Raw genomic sequence first — 22,571 nt, forward strand, 5'->3', positions numbered from 1 at the left:
AATAATTTCACCCTTTGTCGTATAATTACTGTATTCAGAGTGTGTACTCACTCATGTGTGTGTGCGTGTTTATGTTTTTAATAATAGTACCGTCGCGAAGAGAAATAAAGGTTTTCGCATTAATAATAATAATTGTTTACTGGTCGAGCGAGAGAAAATTTAATGCTCGCTTTCTCGCCCTTCTTCGAGATATATATAATATAATATATTTATAAATATATATATAAACGAACGCGTTTAACACGTCGCGTATGCATATATATATATTTACGGCTAAAGGTCGGATGGTTTTTATTTTTATGGTTTTTGCCTATTGCGACCCTATAATAATAACAACAAAATATATATATATATATATATATATATATATATATAAAGGGAGGGACCCTTGTTTTTCATGACTTGCCTGTATATGCTATAGATGTTATATATATATATATATTATGTTTAATATAATATATTTATTGTGCCTATATATAAACGAATGATATCGCACAAGATAAAATGCATTTTTTCTATGTATTATGAATAAATTTGTTTTATTTTTATTATTATTATTATTATCGTCGTGTACAAGCAACGGAAGTAGAATAATATTCTCTTCCGGTGTGACCACCAAGTGACGACGGGCGAACGACGTGCGTGCGCACGCGAATAAAAGGAATAACTGACACACGTGCCGCTTTCATCATGCTCCTGGGTTAATTACACCCCTGCAAGTACAATGCACGCCACCGCCGCGTGGTATATAATTATATATTGTGATACATACTATTGATAATCATAAAATGCATTTCGTCACATAGCTCCGGTCGTGTGTCCTAGTGCAAAAGTCTTATAACGACTAAAGCAGTTTTAAAACGTCACCGCATTCGAATCTTACCTGTAAAATCAATCAATAAATCCCGATGTATCGTAGTAGTATCAATTGTATTATCAGTATTTCGTGTGTACCTAAATCACATGTTCTTTGGATTCCATTGCGACATCGTATTCGTTGTTACAGCTCCATTAATTATCATCATAGTAATTCGATTATTGGATATGATACAAAAAATAATTTTTTGTCATCTGCGTTTAGGTAAATATTAAATTCTTATTAAAGATTTTCATGTCGGTAAACTCTTTATATAGTTTGATTAAAATTATTACTATGCACTTGGGTACATGTTTTAAATTAGGTATAAACAGAAAACGTATAGTATATAAACATCATTTTTGAACATTCTATTTTTTTCCACGAAATTCGTTTGCTCAATTAAATTCTTGAAATTATTTGGAATTTATTTCCACATGGATAGATTACTGATGCCCCATTTATGCTTGTAAATATTTCAACGACAGCACTGTATGATATTTTTATGATCAACAATTCTAAATATTTTTTGTTGTAATAAATTACTCATCGATTATTTAAATGGTCTTTAAAATGTTAAGCTGATTCTAACTGCACATTTGTGTTTTCACATTCATTAAGGGAATATAATTGTATAAAGGTTACAAATTATTTAATTTTAACAAATGTGAAAGCTATCCAACATTGATTAATATACCTACAGATAATATATTTTTATAGATACTAATTTACTCAAATGTTTCGTTATAAACAAATTACAAGACACCAGTTCTGTAACAAACTATGTAGGAGGGTACGTTGGTGTCACTCTGCTGTACAGTAGGTTATAATAATGGATACTGTAATGAAAAGTATTAAATTTGAGTTTCCACGATATAAAATCATTGTACGAGAAGATTATACTATGCGGAGGCGGTCTTAAGCTTTACAAGTTGAAAGTTTTATACATTTTTAATTACAAAATAATTTGTAAATTTTATTAAAATTAAACCTTAAATACCTGTGTGATAAGGCCATATAATAGATAAGATTCATTTTTAGAGGTTATATAATTCAATAGAAAATAATGTGATTTTATAATATGAATTATAATTATGTAAAATACAATAAATACAATATTAAATAAAGTACTAAACAAACAATGCCTAAAAAAAATATCGTGCCAAATGTATTTTTAATATTTACAACTGGTTATTGTAACAATATTTCAGGAATCTTATATTAATTCTCAACCTTTTTGACTAAACAATTAATATTTTATTGACATTAACTGAAAAAAAAAAACTAAAAAATGTCTGTAAACCACATAAAAGTTAATGTATTTTGATCATTTTTTATCAAGTTTAATAAATTCAGTATGGAAATTTGGTGTGTCAAGTATCTATACGGTATTTGTTTTGAAGTTTCATAAAAATATGAAAATCGTTTCACTCGAATATTCATAACAAAATAACAATAGAAAATTTAATGGTATATAGAAAATTAAATAAAATGAAGTTGAATTTTAGTGTAAATTTCATGCATCTAGGCTTATTTTTATTTTTAGTAACATCCAAAATCAAAATCGATTTTGTCGAAAACTGATTTTGCGTAAAGATTCCAGTTTCCCTGGCCTCGGAACTTTTTAAAACTACTGATCATTTCAAATTTTTACCTCCAGAGTGCACCAAGCCACCAACTAGATTCACTTTATGACCAAAAAAGATATCGAAGTTGAAAATCGAAAAAATTTTTAGACTACTTACACAGACAAGAATAAGAAAAAATACATTCATCGCTCCGCTCAGAATCTAAAATGTTGATAACTCTGTAAAATGTATATAATATATTTAATTAAATGTATTATTTAATTAATTGTAGATCTATATATAGCAATTTTTTTTTTTATGAAACTAATGAAAATTAAACAAAAAAAAAAAATTTATAATATATTGGCTGTATATTAATATTAGCATATGGCTCCGGCAAGCACAAAATAATAAATAGGTAAAATAAATAAATTACAATAGTATAAACTAGAATAATAGTCATAGAACAAATTAAAAGGCTTAGTACTAATTAAATTATATAGTTATAAAAAAGTCAAAAGAAAGCAGTTAAAATTAAGAATTAAGTTTGGTAATAGTAATTTGGTAACTCATAGTTTCATTGTTTTAATTGATATTTCCTTGGTCACAGTCGCACGCCCAGTTTTTTCATCCATTCGATACCCTCCTCGCTGGCTGTGTGGATTTCCTCTATACCTCCCGAGAACTTCATTGACGGGCATTCTTCGACTATATGTTTAATGGTTTGCTTTTGTCCGCAGCTGCATAGAGGAGATTCCACCATTCCCCACTTATGTAATAGATAAATATATTGGCTATATGATTTAGGATTAGTTTTTTCTAAATGTCCGTGTCCATTATGTCTTAAGTTTAAAAATACCATTATTATGGTTGATTTGATAAAGCACAAAGCTGGAAAAACTTGAATACACCTTCTTCTATTTTAATGTGACTTACTATTATTTTGTTTTCTATTCACCTTATTTTTCTCTTCCATTTGTCTTAAGTTATAGATGAATCTGGATTTTAGTATTGAATGCTCGCCACTTGCCACTTGATTTTTTCAACAATCAACTGTATGGTATTTATATAGAAAAACTTTACTAATTATTGCACACAAAACATCAGATGCTTAACTTTTCGAAGTTTATCGAATCATCATCTTAAAAGTTTAACGAAAATCCATATATTTAATAAATCATTTTTGTTCAAAGCTTAAAAATTAATTCACACAAAAAGTTCTTTGTACCTACTTATATATAAAAATTCTAAGAAAATAAGAATATTATATAATGACAACTATGGTACCTATATAGCGATAATTACATATATATATAATATATCTTACAGATAACGCAGCCAGTACAATTTTGTTTCGGAAACATCCAATATTGTCATAACATCCAGTATAAATTTTTATTTTTTTCATTTTTAAATACGAAAACGTCATTGCACGTACCTAAATAAGTTAATTTATAGAATAGATGTTGGATATGCCATGAAGAGGCTTTTAGTTACGCAAGCCTTTTTTTAAAGATAAGTATTAAATAAATACAATGCGATGGATCGAATTATTATATCGACGTACACGTACGAATAAATAACCTCTAGCATAATGTTCTTTGATAAAATTGAAAAAAAATTACTATATTGTATAACCCTTGTATAATATGTATTATATATGCATTACAATAAAATTTCCTTATAGATATAAAAAAAATCTTTCCTATTTCTTTTTGAAATTCGAAGAAGAGAATATCTTGTAATACCTACTTAATCACACGTTTTCACATCCATTCGACGTATTGTTATTGTGTGATTAATTAATGTAAATATCATTGCCCATCTGGTTTAATGTTTCAGCGCACTTCACCGAGCTGGAGCAGCTGCTGCAGTGTGTCTACTGTAAATATAATTATTAAAAGTCGTAGTATACACCTATATTTGACACAATAAAATTGTTATACTTGGTCATCACTCATCCGTCGGATGCAAGTCTCTGAGAATTATTTTTATTTTTGACCGATCAAAATCTCGTCACATCAATTATAGCCCGCTCGCGTGCTGAAAATCGGATTATATGCGATTGTCGGCCTCACGGGATTCTCTACAGCGCATTTTCACCGCCGTCGTTTTGTTTCACGCCTATATAAACAGTCCCGACCATATTATACATATTATTGCACCCAATTGCAATAATTCCACGGTATTAACCAGTGCAGTGGCGTGCACCGCCATAGTTCACAATATTATATGCAGTATAATAGGTACATATATAATCGGTAACCGCTATTATTTGTTCTAGCCGGTGAGAAACACTTATAGAAAATGATTTATGACCGTTTATGGATTTGTGCGCGCGTAACGATGATTTATTTTTGACCTATAGCGGTTTAGGTATACCTATAATACCGCCGATATTATGTCTGTGCTATATACGCGGTGAGTGTATATATATATATATATATATATATATATAGTGTATATATTTATGTTTCAGTGACGAGGCGATGGGGTTGCGGGCACCATTCGGGAGTATATAGGCACACGCATAACCTGTTCCTAGGCGAGTGATTGATGAGTGTGTGAGGGTTGAGCATGACTCGCATGTGCACCATCACACCCCCGTGGTTGGTGTACTGGGAATTTGTATTAACATACTATGTGGCCCATATTGACAATCGGCCGGGTAGAGAGGATAAGGAGAGGTGCGCTTGCGTTTGTTTTTTGACGTGACTCGACGTGCACCGTATGATTATTAAAATTAACGGGAATAGTCGGCGGCAGAGATCGTTTTACGACATAAAATCTTGGTAAAGGTTAAAAAGCACCTACGAGCATGGTGTATACTACGCATAAGTATTATATATATATATATATATTATTCCTATATATATCATATATATGCAATACACGTACTTACGTACGTCGTTTCGATTAATCTTTTTCTTTTCTTTTTTTTTTTTTTTTTTGAAAGAAAAATATTCATTTACATTTCTCCCCGCATATTATTATTTAATATTGCATAACTACCACGGATGATTTTTTCTTCATTCCGACCATTGCAGTGTGGTTGTGTTCCTTGTTTACCTACAACATGTTACGGAAAATGCCGCCTTTTGTCGACATAATAACGTAAACGGAGATTAAGTGCAAACCTCGAAATAATTTATCCAACGAAAGTCTTTTATAAAAATATTTTTCGTCAATACATCTTACAAAACTGACGATAACTGAATAAAATAACTTAATAAAATTCGCTCTGATTAAAATATTATACCATGTTCTAAATCTTAAATAGTCGTTTGGCGTTAATAAATATAATATTGTTATCGTGCATTCGAACACACCTGTATTGCATAATAAATAAATATTGGCTGTTGAAACTAATCGTCACAATTTTTTATTCTTGTTTTTATATCTAATTTAAACATAATTTTTTTCCAGCTTTTATATATTTTATTTTATTTTATCATAATAAAATACTTTTTATTCGTTTCGATAACTATTTATATATATATATATATATATATATATATATATAGGTATTACTATATAAAATATATAAACATTCATTGCATTACTATGCAAAATATTCTTGACTGTTTATGAAATAACTTCGATGGAAAAAAACACCTCTTATATGTATTAAACAATTTATGTATACATTTATATAATATTTGCAACTTTTTAAGTATGTATGCAATGTTTCTTCAGTTAAAATGAATATCACGTGTAAAATATATTATAATAAAAGAACGTATAAGTTAATCGTTAATCGTGATGATGACAGTATTTCATGATGATGTGATATACCTACAAATATTTATTTTAGTTAAACTCGTTACAAATTTAAATACTGAGAATATTGTTTTTCATCGAAATTATTGGGTATTTTAATCAATTATATTATAGTATTACAAAAACCGTACATATTGTATGAATTCACGCAAGTGCTGCATTACTCTCGAGACAGGTGTGGTGATGTGAGTGTTGAGTTATCTTTAGCCTGTATTATTATATAATATTATCTCGAAAAAAAAATGTATGATTTATCTTTGGAGTGTAGTCCTCCCGAGCGACGGCCGAAAAATATAGATTAAGAAAATAAACAACAGACAATAACAGACAATGAATTATTATGTCTTCGTCAATTTTCCAAGACCGTTGCACACTTGCACTCCGGGACATCAAGTCGGTTGGTGCGGACGTCGGTAAACAGCAACGTGAAAATATGATTTATGTTTCGGTGAGTTTCAATTTTATTCTACTTCCCGGTAGTCAAGTTCAAGGGTGAGTGATTCATTGTATTTTTTTTCGCCGCAGACCTCACAGAAATTCTCATTTCCGACGGTTTCTCGATTTCCGGCCAACCGCGTGTTTGTGCGGCACAGTTAATTAGAAACGCACTGCGCCATCTTTCGCGCGTATAAACAATGACGTTGTAATTGTTTTGTAATATATATATATATATATATACAATGATATGTGCTATATAGTGTGTGTCTCGACATATTTCTCTACCGATGTTGCTAATGTCTTAAGCCAAGTCTCGACTTCTGCGGTCTTGATATTGTTTCTCGAGTATATTACTGAGCATAACTGCCGGCATTTGGTTAAATTACGTTTGTGAGTCTTATATGCGCGTCAGTTGATTCGTTTTCATATAACTGCAGCGATGTCAACTATAAACATTTTTGAACGATTATAATATTAAGTTCTAATAGATATGATATTTCCACGATCTCAAACAATTCATTTTATTTTTTAAGGACACCTGTCAAAGCAGTGGATGTGTGTTAGTGTAAAAGGTTACTATAGGTGTAACAGAAAGAACTGAATTTTGGAATAACTTTTGTTCTAATTAATATGTTTAACTTTTTTTTTTATTTATTATTAAAAGACGCTAAGGCTTTATGTAAAATGTTAGTATTGAAAATAAAAAATTTAAAATTTGATTTAATTTTTTTAGATAAATTCAAAATAGCTAATTTGTGAATCTGATTATGAAAATAATTTTGATGGCAAAAATATTTATCTAAGTCGAGTAGTTTATTTTTTAGAATTTTTTTAAATATCAATATTTTTTTGATAAAATTAATTTGGTACCTAATAACATTTTAAAAAACATGATTTTTGGGAATTTGCTGAAATGAGAATATTTCTTAAAGTATTTAATCATTATATAATATTAACAATTTTTGTCATAGATTTAAATAGTATATTTTTATTTTATTTTTAGTCAGTTCTTTCTGTTACATCCTGTATATATATATATATATATATATATATATATATATATATATATCGATTCCGATAGACACTGTTCATCCCCCCTCCCGTCTTGTATATGTATTTTAAAATGTATAGCCTATTCAGTATAATTATGACAATACATATTATAAATAACTACAAATTACGATATTATTTTTATTGTATAATTCAAAATCAAAATGCAGTTTATATCTAACCTTTTGGTAATATGTATTTGAACACAGTTAATAAGTGAATTAAAAAATTTTCCATGCGTTGTATTTTTTTTTTTTTTAGCACTATTTTTGACACACTATTATGTATTATTATTTTATACATTTTCATTTTTATTTTAATAATTATCATATTACACAATTTAGACAATAAGTGACCAAATATTATCAAAACTTATAGTTATATTTTATTCATTTTTAAAATACATATATTTGAGAGGGAAAGGGATGATCAGTGTCTGACAGCGGAATTAATAGACGGCGGAATCGATGTGTAAATATTATAAACAGTAGCCGGCTGAATCAATATAAATACCTTTTTCCTAAGCAGGTAGTTTCGGCGGTATCAATAAATCCCTGTCGGCGGGACTGTGACGATATCGGGTAATATAAAATGTAAGAGCTATCGTTGAAATTCTGTATAGCAACGCGCGGTAAAGTATCGGTGATAATTTCTGAACTTCGGAAATAATTAGTATAAAAGATCAAATCAAGCGTACGATAATATAATACTTCAAAAGTTTGCCGGCTGCAGGATGAGATCATCTCGTCGTCGTTGTACAAATGTAATGTACTACTGCATCTATCTGTATAGTATACCTACACTGTTACTATACACATGATACGAGTAACGAATAATATCATATTATAAACGGCGTCGTAAAATCGAGTCCAAACATAAAGTCGTCGTAAAACCGATGAACTTTACCGTATATATAGTATTTCTACGACGTATAATAAAAGTGTAGTTTTCGATTTAAATTTCAAACGATAGTAGGTATATATAGTTTATCGATCAACGTGGTCCACTATTATTTTAACGAGCAATTTTTACGGTTGGCACTTAATACATGTGTAATATATATATATATATATATATCGAGAATTCGAGAATTCCGAGCATGACAAAAAGGTACATGCATAATTACAATCGAGCGCCGCTGATGATAATCATCTTTCACTCGATCGTTCGGAGGTCACACGTATCGTAAATACGATAAATCATTGGACTCTGCAATGACTGCAGACGATGGTTATATTAACTATCTATTTATATATTATGGTGACAATCTGACCGTGTCGTAGCGGTACGAGGCACGAATTCCGGTTGAAACTTTGCATTTGCGTATATAAGATATACAAACCAAACTTTCGTGCCGCCGCTTACACTTTGATCCACGTGCCATGTAACAGTTTTAGGGTTTGTCCCCAAGACTAATTAACATTGTAGACCAACAACGTGCAATTCCAGATTCGGATAAACATTTCCCTGTCACAATATAATAAACCACTGCAGCACGGCCGAGCGAGTGCGTCAGATAATAAGTGTCGTCGATCGATCGCCGACGCGATGTGAATAAGCCGGATGACTATATATTATATAGTATATAACACACGCTGGTTATTCGAAAACGTTTCCGGATGAGTGTGATGGGAACTGTTGATTAAACTCGGCGAAAGATATTAATATATATATATATTTATTTTTAATACTCGCAACACTACTGTGCTGCAGTGGTGGCATAAAAGCGAAATTTTAAAATAATACAACTAAAAGTATACAGTTACTTTAAAAGCTGCAGACTATTCACTAGAGTTAAAATTTAAAAAAAACAACGTGAAGGGTAAATAACGAATTAGTAACACATTCTTTTAAAGAGGTATTTTTGATTTTTAAATAGTTCTTGGCTGTATTAAACATTTTGTGTCATATATAGTCATATATAGATACCATGTTGTAAAGCTATAAGATATTTTAATTTATATGAATTCAAGACGAATGTTATTATAATATATGATACTGTATTGAATAATACGATCTACAGAAGTTTGATAAAAAGCTAAAAAAAAAATTGAAAACTTCGATGAGCTGCAGTATAATATATACTATTTATTGTAATCATTGCAGCTACGTAAAAGATTCGATGCATATATTATGTCTAAACGAGAGGCTTTAGGGTTATTTTAAAGTTTGTATAACTTAATTTTATATTTTTAAAATTGTTATAGGTACTACAAAAGCTTATTTATACTTATGAAATTGTAAAACAATAATAATAATTGTAACTAATTAATCAACTTTTTTAACGAGAATATTCATTTCAAAGTTTGTGGTCTGGTAATTAAAATATCGTGGCGATAAAAAAAAGTACATAATTGATCTGTTAACGAGTTGTAACTCGGTATACACCGTCTGATACTATTATTATTGTTATAATAAAATAGGTAGTATAATAATATTATAGACAGATATATTATAACGTGTTTGCATTTCAGATTATTAGTTTATTATAAATTATAATCTGTATTGTGAGTCGGCAAGAGTTAATGCTGCAAGAACAGACACAGCCGGCTAATCAAACCTTCACAAATATTGCAAGTATAGGTACGTTGTTATTATAATGTATAACATACAATATGATACACACGCGAATAATAGTTTTCTGGTTATACGACTTCAATACGGCTATGATATTATTATATACTGTATAGTGACAGTCTATATATTACAGTATCGCCTCGGGATATAACAGTCGTATATAATACGTTCACCGACCGCGACTGCTCGTATATATTATATATATATATATATATATATATATATATACGTATTTCATATAGTAGTAAATTAATCCATTTTGTTGTTCAAGTCGCTGACCTATACTCGTCTGTTGAAAACTGAAGTATTGTACTTTAAAATATAAATGTATAATAATATACTATATTTATCATAAATAAATCATTCATGATCACCTTTAACAGTATAACCTAAAACTTTTTCGTACATAATTTTCGTCGTTCATATAAACGGTACTAGGGTTGATAATATTTTTACCAGTTTTCAAATCGACCATTCGCTTTTATGTACAAATAATTTCGCAGTCAAAGTTGTGATTTAAAACTTGCTTCCACATCGATGACATTTGAATGTTCCTATATGTACACATATCACTATATTATATTTATGCAAGTCATCCGGACCCTGACTCGACGACCGACTATAAAATATATATGACTGTGCAATCCACAGGGATTATTGTCATGGTCGGCAAACTTTATATCCTCATATAGCTGAGTCGCTCGTGAATTATCAGCTGGTATGACGCGACTTTTGTGTACTGCAGGGTGATCGGAGAACCGGCACCTGCAGCAGCACCGCCGGGATAAAACGTCCGACTTCCGGCTCGACGCGTACATGCACATTGCCGTTTCCGTTACGCCGACCCACACCCGCCCCCGCCGAATTGCCGTTCGAATTGGTTGTATATCGCGCGGAACGCTCCGCGGGCGAGAACAAAAGCGCCTACGTTTTCGGCGTATATATATATATATATATATATAGGTATGTATAGTATGTATATGAACGAGTAATAATTCTTATATAATGTATAATAATAATACTCTTATATATATATAGCAAACCTACCGGCTACCTACGCACATCTCGAAACGCGGTCTTTCCGTTTTCACGGTCGTACATAATATATATAATATACACACACGGACGTGATACGCAAAACAATGATCACAAACTATACTGTTTGATGTGCATAATACGAGTATATTGTTTAAAATATGCATACATGTACCTATATTGCATATTATTTGGTACGCTTCGTACAGTAAAAGAGAAAAGTGTGACGTTGTTCGCGTATAATTGCAGTGTGGCGACGAGACATTCGACTACTAAAGGCACATATACCGATATAATATATGGTATATTATATCTAAGTGTGTGTGTGTATGCGCGCGCGAGCGAGCAATCGAGCTCACGCAGGCGTCTTTTATACAACAATAATTCTGTTACACCAAAATCTTGCAGTTTAGTGGACCGATTTTGATAGTTTAAATCATTGCGTTCAGTGGGATGAAAATAAATTAAGACAAATGTTGTACTGTAGAGTAGACAATCACATTATAAAATAGAATGGTGCTCGCGCGAAACGACAGTCTCGAAACAATTTCATCATCGTTTTAAACGCTTTGAGAATACCTATTTATGATAGGTAGGTGTAGGTATATTGTATAGGTATATAATGCTAAATCGAACTATCATTTTTAAGCTTAAAATATGATTTAAATTCACATGTCGGTGCTAATATCAAATATCCGTCACCACGTGTGATTTTGGTACGTGTTTTGACGAATTTAATAATTTGTTTTTTTTTTTTTTTTAACACGTTACACACTATATCACGTTTGAGTTGATGTCGACCACGTATTTGATGAACCGTCAAAAATATATAATATAAATGTTCTAGTCGCTATGGTCATATTCTATAATATACTTGTTATGTGATCATTTCTGGCCATTTACGAGTCACTCACTGCACTACACGTATTATGAAATAGCCGCAGAGCTACAATTCGCTGAATGTTTAATACATGACGAAGAATGTATAATATACCTATACTGCAATAAAGTGGGGAGCAGCAGCCGATCAGCAATAACCGCAGACGATTTAGATGTATACGACGAGTGAATGTTTTGAAAATGTGCATTGTCACCGTGACATTATAATGTGCGATAAACCGAATTAGGATATCCGTTAGGGAGTTATACAGAATGATTGTTTTCAACCTAAGAACTAAATATTTTTAAATCTATTAACATTTTTGAAAATGATTTTATACATAATTATAAATCACTAAAAAATACCTATAGGTATTTATCTAAAGTTTAAAAGATCTTAACCAATTATGACTCATTTAAAATTCAATTTCTATACATTGGAATAGTCGAAAAAATACATGTCATTCAACAAATTTAAAAACACATAAAAGTATATAATAATAAATTGTATTGATACTATTTTATATAACTTTAAATTACCTAGGTGGAAAATATATACTTTCAAAGACTTGAATAAATATCAAAATATAATGAGTATAAGTATAAGAAAATAAACCCGTTGTATACCATAATAATTGTATACATTTATATTATAGATTATATATAGATATCTGATATCTATATAATCTATGATATATCGAGAGGTATAATATGTTATATAATAGGTGCCTAATAATAATATTGATCTTGCATTACAACCATGCATAATAATAGTATGAAGGTTGAAACGGTACTTTTTAAGGTATTTGTCCGTTTACTAATGATGTGAACGCTTTTGTTTACATGTATGTAATAATTCACTTTTTTATTTCTATATAATCATATATACATAACAATACTAGGGAGTGGGAAACTATTTCCCATTAAATTTATACAAAATGAAAGGAGATGGTGTTTATCTTACATTAATGGATGGGACAGCAACTATATTAGGCCCGCTCAAGTAAGTGGCGTTTATTATAATCACTGTCCGGATTATGCGAAGCCTAAACAGGCGCGCTCGGGGGGGACTTGTTTTATTAGGGTTGTCCTGAAAAGGACAATTTATATTGCAGCGTGTACGCCTTCTGCTTGTCGGTACCTTCTCCGCGTGTTTGATAGGTTGATTTGTTCGATATTCTATGACCCCCTCACTGCTGTTTATTCCGCCCGATCGGATCTCTATGTCACACGGGTATTGCGGTGGCGCGTCGAGTACCCGCGTCGGAGTTCCGGCCTAGACCATTCTCCGACGTCAGATATAACGAGAGGTTACCGTTGCGTTACTCCCGTGGACATAGAGGGATAGGCAACCAGCAATGTTCTCACTTGTTGGTGCGCTGGAACGTCGTTGCTCGGGATCTGCTTAGTTATTGTTCACGATGGGTCGCTTCTCAACTCGTTGGGACGCTGGAACGTCGTGGCACGAATTCGGCGAAGTCACCGATTCGTACGATCTGTTTGTGGCGATGCTCTAAAAGAGTTGCACACGGGATCGTACTTGTTCACATTCGGTTGCGCACTCAGGCGTCGTAGGCCGGTGATAGTTTCGTCGTTAGACCGTATGATCAAACTGTGGCGATGCTCTAAATGAGTTGCACACGGGATCGTAGCGGTCTGTGCCCACCGGTGCACTTGAATGCTGCGTGTCGGAATCGGCGTGGTAGTTGAATCGTACGATCTGTTTGTGGCGATACTCTAATAAGTTGCACACGGGATCGTACTTATTCACTCTCGTTCGGGAACACTGACGATGCCGTGGCCGGAGACTGCTTCGTTGTTAACCCGTACGATCAAATTGTGGCGATGCTCTAAAGAGTTGCACACGGGATCGTATGGGTCGTTGTCCTCAGGAGCTCTGGAATGCCGCGTATTGGAATCGATGTCGTCGCTGATATTCGGATCGGTTGGTTCACTGGATTACTCCTCTTGATGTTTCTTCGGTTCTTCTGTCTTCGTTGGGGTTGAGTTGAAGTTTGAAGAATGAAAGAGAAATGTGTCTGTTCCGATGAATCTTACTAGTCTAAGTACTACTATCCGTACCGACTAGTAAACTCATCTACTGCCGTGCTGCGTGTTGTGTTTTCTTTCGTAATTGATTTGATGATATCACCGTAGTTTTTAGGGTTACGACCCTGGGGAAAGTACTGTTGCCTTCGTCTCGATTTCCCCTATTCGTTGATGTGCTTTTTATGACTGCCAGATGACCGGAAGTACTTATAACACCTCTCAAAGTCCAAAAAGCGGTGTTGTGCTTACGATCTGCCCTGTGATTGGCCGTGTTCGTTCTCTACTGTGATTGGCTGTTGGACATACGAGTTGTTGGCTCTGACCAGAGCCTTTTTATGATATAGTTCCGTTTTACGTTCTGTTACAAGGTTATTATGTTATAATATGGATTCGTTGGGACACTCATAAATCGGAATACTGTTGTATCAGTAATGCACTAAATAATTTTGAAATGGTATAATTTTGTATATTTTTCGAATCATTCTTCAACTATAGCTATTGTATAATAATATGTATACTGAAAAATGAGATTAACTTAACGTCAAGTGTTTTATGTCAAATGAATCGTCTCCCATATGCATAATAATATATTATGTCGTATAAATAAGTATTAATGCATGCATGACGTACGTATATATAAAAATATATATTAGATATGCGTAAATTATGAGGGATAAAAATTGAAAAATTGGCCACATTATAAAAAATATTATTCTGTGTATGCTAAGAAATTCTATTATTCTTATGTTTTCCATTAGATGCCAGTTTTACAGTCGTTATTCTGAGAAAATGTTTTTCATTAGCCGTAACATATAACGCAAATTTAAAATATAAAAGCAATAATAGAGGAAATAAATTCTGACAAAAAATAAAAGTAAAAACATGGTGTTTTTCAGTAAAAAATTGTTTGGTCTTAACTCTTAATAAGAATATTTTACAATCATTTTATCACACACGGCGTTAAAAAAATGTACATTTATTATTATATTTTAAACCATTGTATTATGTATGAATGTAAAGATTAAATTCACTACTTTTTTGAATTTATATTGTCGCTACTTACTAACTACACACCAATAACGACTAATAATAATAGAATAACCAACATGTTTAACTTTAGACAAAACATAAATATTTTTAATTTTTTTTTTTTTTTTTTGGTTTTGGTTGATTTCGATAAAAGTTTGTCTGAAATCAAATAAGTGTCTAAAGCTTTTAAGCCACACGGCTTTGGTTGTATTTGTTTTTTCGGACCTTCTGAAATAAAATAGTATTGTAATCCAAAGTATATATCTGGTCGGTATGGGTTATACATCGGGATTACGCAGCTTAACGGTGCATATTGTTTTGCTCAAAAATTATTGCGAATTTTCCCTCAGGTAAACGTGCTAATAGTTTCGTTTATCGATTCAGAGACGGTTTACACGCGTTACGTTTTTCGGCACCGGGCTGAAGATTTACTGATTTACACCGAACAAATCCGCTTTCTATAATTTTATATTATTATTGATCTTGTCTCGCAGTCCAGAGTACAAATTTGCCGCAAAAAAACACACATACACATAATTATAATGACAAAGTAACACCGGTCTGGCGCAGTTTCGCTAATAATGCATCCCGCATAAACGTGAGACTCACTTATATGCGGACGGTGACACGTGCTTTTGCTTTTTTATTTAATATCATTGCAACAACATATTCGCTCAATTGGCGCATACGGTAAATCACGCATAATATTATTATAAATGTTACACCCCAACCTTACAATATGCCATATTATTCCTGTAATAATATTATACGCATCGATGATACAGGGCGAGTACTGCAGCAGTCGCACAGAGAAACGGTTTGATATGATGTCTACCATGTTCTATGTGTATTATTTTATTCAAATGCGATTTCAAATTGCCGTTCGCACTCTGTACATAATGCCTGCAGTATTACATATTATATACGTCCGGCGTTCTTAGCAGTTCGCCGGTTGAATACGTAAACGATCGCGAAATCATTACGAATTGATGGACTACAGAGAAAAACGCCCTGCAGCCGACGTGGGAAAATTGTGTTACGTTTGGCGAGCATTATGTAATGTATATAATATAAACCGTGACGATGAAAGCAATAGGACATCGCGTCCGACCGAAATATCTCCACGTCATCGAAATCCCGGAAAACGTTGCGAAATACTGCACTGGGAAAGGGAAAAAACCTTTAGGGACGAAGTTCCATCACGTCTTGAACCTCATTAGTAGCGAGTCCCTCGGCCAAAAATGTACACGCCGTTGAATTAACTCCTAATGAAATCTCAGCGATCCTTCCGCCCTGCAAATGCGTCTACCAGTCTTTGAACGCGCGTTACGTCTGAACATCACATACGAATGGTTCGAAATTAGTTTTGATTATAGAAAAAAAAAGTTTAAAACTAGACCTTTTCCAAAAATTCGCTTGAAAATGAAAACTATACGAATTCATTCTTGGTTCAAAGGCCGGTTATATAAATATTAAAGAAGATGTATACACCACATTTGACATAACATGATTATTATGAACTTATTCACTATTATTAAGTAACATCAAAGTCCTAAAACCAAAAATCTTTTACAATATGATGATGTATAGTGCATACCAGCTGTTTCTATAATATTTGCGAGTTGCATAGATATAGTGACGTTCAAAAAACCCATTTGTCGTAATCATAACGAATATTTTTACTTTTTAAATGTGTCACAATGTGAATTTTATCTCCATTCCAAATACACGTAGGACATTTTTTTTTTCATTTATTATACTTGAAATGTGTCAACATATTACATGTTTTATAAGTTTGAATATTATTTTAAACACTCTATATAATTTGCTGTTTTAAGCCAAAATCGATTTAAACTTAATATGTTGTTGGGAAATTTCCAAATGTAGTCAAAAGTCGATTGGTCTTTTCATTATTCTTATTGTATATGATGTGTAGCATTTTGTTTAAATGTTATTGATGTAGTCAGTTGGACTTTGCATGAAAATTGGTGGCTTGTTGACTATAGCTAGGAAATTGTACGACGTCAACTGTTAATGTCCGACACGAAACCTGCTTATTCATATATTTATTATATACGTATTTTGAATAGACCTTTCCAAGATAACGCTAGTCCTTATTCTAATTTATCGTTTAATTTATATTGTTCTGTGGTGAAATTAATCCAATAATATCGTTAACATAACTATTATATTGCGACCTGCAAATTTATATATACATTTATTATTATATTATTATTTACCGGTGTAATATAATGATTATTAAACAGTAAAGACGTGTTTTATCGTGATTTATGAGTCATGATAATAATATTACAATAATCCGTGCGAGTGTATTCATGACGGTTTTTGTTTTTGTTTTTTTTCGCAGGCCAGTCATGAGGGAACAACTGCGGCTGGAGTCGCTTCAGACCACCCCGCGCACGTCTCGGCTACCGCCGCCGCTGCCGTCGTCGTTGTCGTCGTCGTCCGACCACCACTGATAGCTGGTATCGCGCTTCGCCATCACACGTTAACGCGCCCGACGACCGCACCACCGCCGGCGCCCGTCTCGTAACCGCCGCCGCAACTACAGCAGCGCCGAGGAGGCACCGCAATCACCGCCAACACCGCGAAAATCACCACGACCACCGCCCGACGATGAAAATCGCATCGTACCTGTACCGCCGCAAGTCAGCACTGCTCAAGGGCCTCGTGCTCGGCTGCACCGTCTGGCTGACGGTAACCGTGCTGCTCTTCATGGAAGACAGGCGCATCTCGCCCGCGTTCAACGACCAATCCGCGGCCGGCTCGTACCAGCAACAGCAACCGATCGCGGCCGCGCAGCGGCGTCTGTCCGACGACGTGGACGCCGACAACACGTTGCTGGACGACGAGTTCCCGCTGGAGGGCGGCGTTGAACAGCAACCGGCCGCTCCGGTGATCGTCCAGCAACAGTCCGGCGCCGCTGGGCTCCAAAACGGCCAAGGGGTTCTGCCGCAGCCCAACAAGGGGGGAGACGATGACGGGGAACGCGGCCGGAAAGTGTACGGCGAGATGGGCAAACCGGTCGTGCTGCCCGCCAACCTTACGGCCGACGTCAAGAAGCTCGTCGACGAGGGCTGGAAGAACAACGCGTTCAACCAGTACGCTAGTGATCTCATATCGCTGCACAGATCGTTGCCCGATCCAAGGGACGAATGGTGAGTGATCTTGTTGCAGTGTTTAGAATATAGGTATATATTATAATAAATATCAGTGCGATTGAATTCTTAATGCACTCGTATATTGCAAGAGATGATGGTCTTAGGAATTTTCAACAATATTATACGCTTAAAGACACGTATTCGTATAAAGTACTTCGATTTTTATATGCGAAATTTAAATACGGCAGAGTTGATTCCAAGTAATCCTATTTTATTCACTGGGAAGTCCTTAAATGTTATAAAAAATATGAACACCCGAGTGTCGTTAAAAGAAAAGATTTTTTCAAAATTGACATTTTATAATTTGCTGTCCATATTTATTACCTATACCGTTTTTAAGTTATTATGATCTTACTTTTATGCAGTTTTGTTGCCTGCTGGTTATTACTTGAAATCCTGTTTATATATATAATATATAGTGGATCATTTTATGGATACTCATAATATTCATAATTTCATTTATTTGGTTGTACCTATCGATGCTAATGTCGTTATTTCATTAGTATGCAATCAATGTAAAGATAAAATTTGATTTCTTTAATATTTATATGTTTATTATCGTGTAATTTGAAATTTCGACTTTGTATTTGGAAAATATCTGATACTTGTGTCAGTAGATACTTCAAATTACAATTTTATTATAATTTGTATATAGTATATGTAAACAATTTTAAATTAAGATATATATAAAAAGAAAATTATCTTAAATACCATGTCATACGTTTGTCATTTAAATAAACGACTTATAATTAAGATTAAAATACGAAAAATCATTGCTGGTTATAGAAAACCGAAATAAAATTAATTGAATAAAAGCCTTAACCTAAACTATATATATACATAATGTCTCTATCAATTACCAAAACTCCGCGCAACACCTTTTAAAATTATGTTAAATACGACCCAACCGCATATTATTATGTTAGATTATTATTGTTATTATTTAAGTCAAATCTAATAAAGTCAAGTTTCTGTCAAGTATAATATGTTGAAGTGATAGGTATAATGCCTTCATGCAGATCCTTAAAACCATTTTTTTTTATATATATATATATTCACAGACACAGATCGCTAACTATATAATATGATTATACGTAAATGTCCGAACGTGAACTCGGAGACTGTATTTATTTCCACCATCGTAACCAATCCTTTTAACGGAGCATTGTGGATTTAAAAACAAACATATTTATTCACTTTGGATTATTTGCGTTTAATTCTAAAGGATTAGAGAGTTTTAAGTAGGCATATTTGTAGATTTACAGTATACACACAATTATATAATATATATAAATAAGATTCTCTCCCGGACAAAACTTTTATGATACTTTAATTGCATTTATTCAACGACTATTGATAGGTAGATTCCCAGATTTATTTAATTTTAAATTGTTTAATATTTAATTTATTTTCTTTTTTAACTAATATATTTAACTTTTCATTTCTCTCCCGAAAAATTCAGACAATTACCATAATCTATCTTTGCAGTCGTCAGAACAACTTATAATAGTTACAACTATTAGTATATGGTCTAATTCATTTTTTATGTTTTTTTTATTACAACACAAAATGTCAAACATTTCTTTGGATTTTTATAGAATTATTCATCACTGTTGATCATTTCATTACCATAGGTGAACGCGGGTTACGTAGGTTTTTATCATTGTCTATATTGTATCATCATTTTAAAAACGGATATGTTTTCAATAGTTTTTCTCTCTATAATATTATAAAAAGTTAACTAGATAAAATTATAAAATATACACGACTATTCACCGACCATGATCACCTTAATATTTTCCGTTAATAATGTGCGTATTTAAATTTAATTTTTAGAATTTTCAAGTATATACCTTGTTCCAAAAGAGAAGACTATATTTACAAATATTTTAATTTTTATACCATTTGAGGAGTGTTCAAGCTATGGTGATACAATCTGATTTTTAGAATAAGAACCAACGTTTTTTAGTGTAAATTGTTGATATAAATCAAAATTCAAACTACTAGCTTCCAACTTATTGAAATATATATGCCAATGATAATAATCCTTAAAATGGCTTTAAAAAAAATTGGAACTAATATTTAATCTTTTACTAGGATATTTTTTTTTTAAATTATGAAATATTAATTAAAATTAATTATTTTCAATTGATTATTTTCATCGTCATAACCTAATCATAAACTATTATACTTAGTATATGCTAAATTTAATTAAAACGCATCAAAAGCTCGTTTAATTTGATTTAGATACATAAAATATGATAAAAAAAATTACAATAAAAAGAATAAGTAAGTCTGTCGTTCAGATTTGTTGTCTGATGTGGTAAATATTCTATACGATTCTAATCGAATTATTTGTCATCATATTATTATTACGTATTATTATAGTATAGTATTATTATTATTATTATTTTTTTTTTTCTTTTTTGAAACAAGGCTAGAAAATTCTTTATAAACGTTATTGGTTTATTTCAATTTTCTAAAGAACTATAAGGGGAATATCAATTATATAGTTCTGAAGTACCACGTGTGTCTAGTTTCTTAGAGGTATAGTATTATTATTTATTTAGGAGTTACGTGAATCTTTTGGACCAGTTTTTATTAATACCGAGTATTTTCAAAAACCCAAAAATGTGCGTATCGTGTAGTTTCCTAACTAAATTAGAAATATCAGTGATCTTATCGATTAGTTTACACTTGTTGCAGTCCATTATTTAGAATAAATATTTAAATTATATTTAGGTTGCATTCACTTTGAATTATAACGCGTTCAAATATTTTATATAATAGTATGTTGCTTTATAATATAACAGTGACGTATTGATGCTATATTAATTAATATACGAGTAAACTAAGATTTAATTAAGACAAAATTATGACATTTAACATTTTCTCGGTATCTTAGAAAAAAAGAATAATTTATATATACATATTAATAACGTTATTTCGGTATGGCGTCTAAGAAGAATGGTAAATATATAATACGATATAATTTAATGCCTTCATCACACTGTATGTATACTGTTTTAATCTACTTTAATATTATATCATCAATGAAGTGAATACTGTCCGCGATAGGTACAAGTTCTCCTCTTCCCATATGCAATGAATATATTATGACAAATTTCTTATGTGAAATCATGTGTTCACTTTAAGTACGTTCAACGAAATAAGTAGGTAGGTACCTAGTATACGTACAATTTTATACGGAAAATGACTAATGGAGGATAAATTATTATGACTGCGCGGTAAAACATCTGTACTAGGCACCTATCTACTTAGATAATCAGGAAAAGTAGGTATTTATACGCCATACCTACACATCATACTTATTGCATACGTATAGATGCGTAATATTATGAGCTATACGTTTTGTGGCGCCACAGTTGAGTCATCATAAAACTATACAAAATTTAATATTTTTTTTCTGATTTAACCAGTTACCACACCTATAACTAGGTATACGATATTTTTTTTTTGTTAATTTACTTCTATGATTATTAATGCTTATCACTATGTGTCTATGTATATTAATGTATACCTAATTATACATCGAAACTTTTAATTGAAGTTGATGCCTTTACTGAAGTAAATAATAAACCGATAGTTAATACTTATTATGAATATTAGTTTTTAGTTTTTTCGATGACTATACGAATGGAAACTATAATACGGGATGTATATTTACAGTTTATACTGGACAACTTCTAGTGAAACTAGTTGAGAATAGTATTGATTTCTCATTTTAGAAATATAATATATTATATATTTGATGTACAGAATTTTATCTACTTCAGATTTCGTCTCGGGAATTGTCATAAACTTTAGTTTCGAATCAGTTATACTAGGAAAATGGGTTGTCGCTTAAATTCATATGTTATAACGATTTACCATATATAGAGCATATTTTTTTCCTATAAAGTTAGATACATCGGAAGATATTTTAAATATTAAAGTTTGTTTAATCAAAGTTATTTAATTTTGTGAACCAATAGAGTATATAATGTAATTACTAATTATAATAGGTACATTATGCATAAAATATTACAAATACGTTTCATCAACAAATATAATATTCATAGACTTTTCAAAATGGCCTAAAATCATTTTCAATTTCAAATATTATGA

At 31.9% G+C, this 22,571-nt stretch overlaps 1 protein-coding gene across 5 annotated transcripts in view; it reads left to right on the forward strand.

Annotated features, from left to right (window-relative positions):
* The window catches only part of Pgant9 (polypeptide N-acetylgalactosaminyltransferase 9), a 129,310-nt gene that overhangs the window by 40,124 nt on the left and 66,615 nt on the right, over positions 1–22,571 (forward strand). For all 5 annotated transcript variants that reach the window (XM_089225505.1, XM_089225506.1, XM_089225502.1 and 2 more), the window contains one exon: positions 17,630–18,440. In XM_089225505.1, the coding sequence (XP_089081631.1) occupies positions 17,899–18,440 (542 nt within the window). In that variant the 5' untranslated portion in view covers positions 17,630–17,898. The remainder of the gene's footprint in view (positions 1–17,629; positions 18,441–22,571) is intronic.

This window comes from Diuraphis noxia, unplaced genomic scaffold, assembly GCF_037042655.1.
Source record: "Diuraphis noxia isolate RWA-SAM2 unplaced genomic scaffold, SU_Dnox_SAM2 contig0004, whole genome shotgun sequence".
NCBI classification, from domain to species: Eukaryota; Metazoa; Arthropoda; class Insecta; order Hemiptera; family Aphididae; genus Diuraphis; species Diuraphis noxia.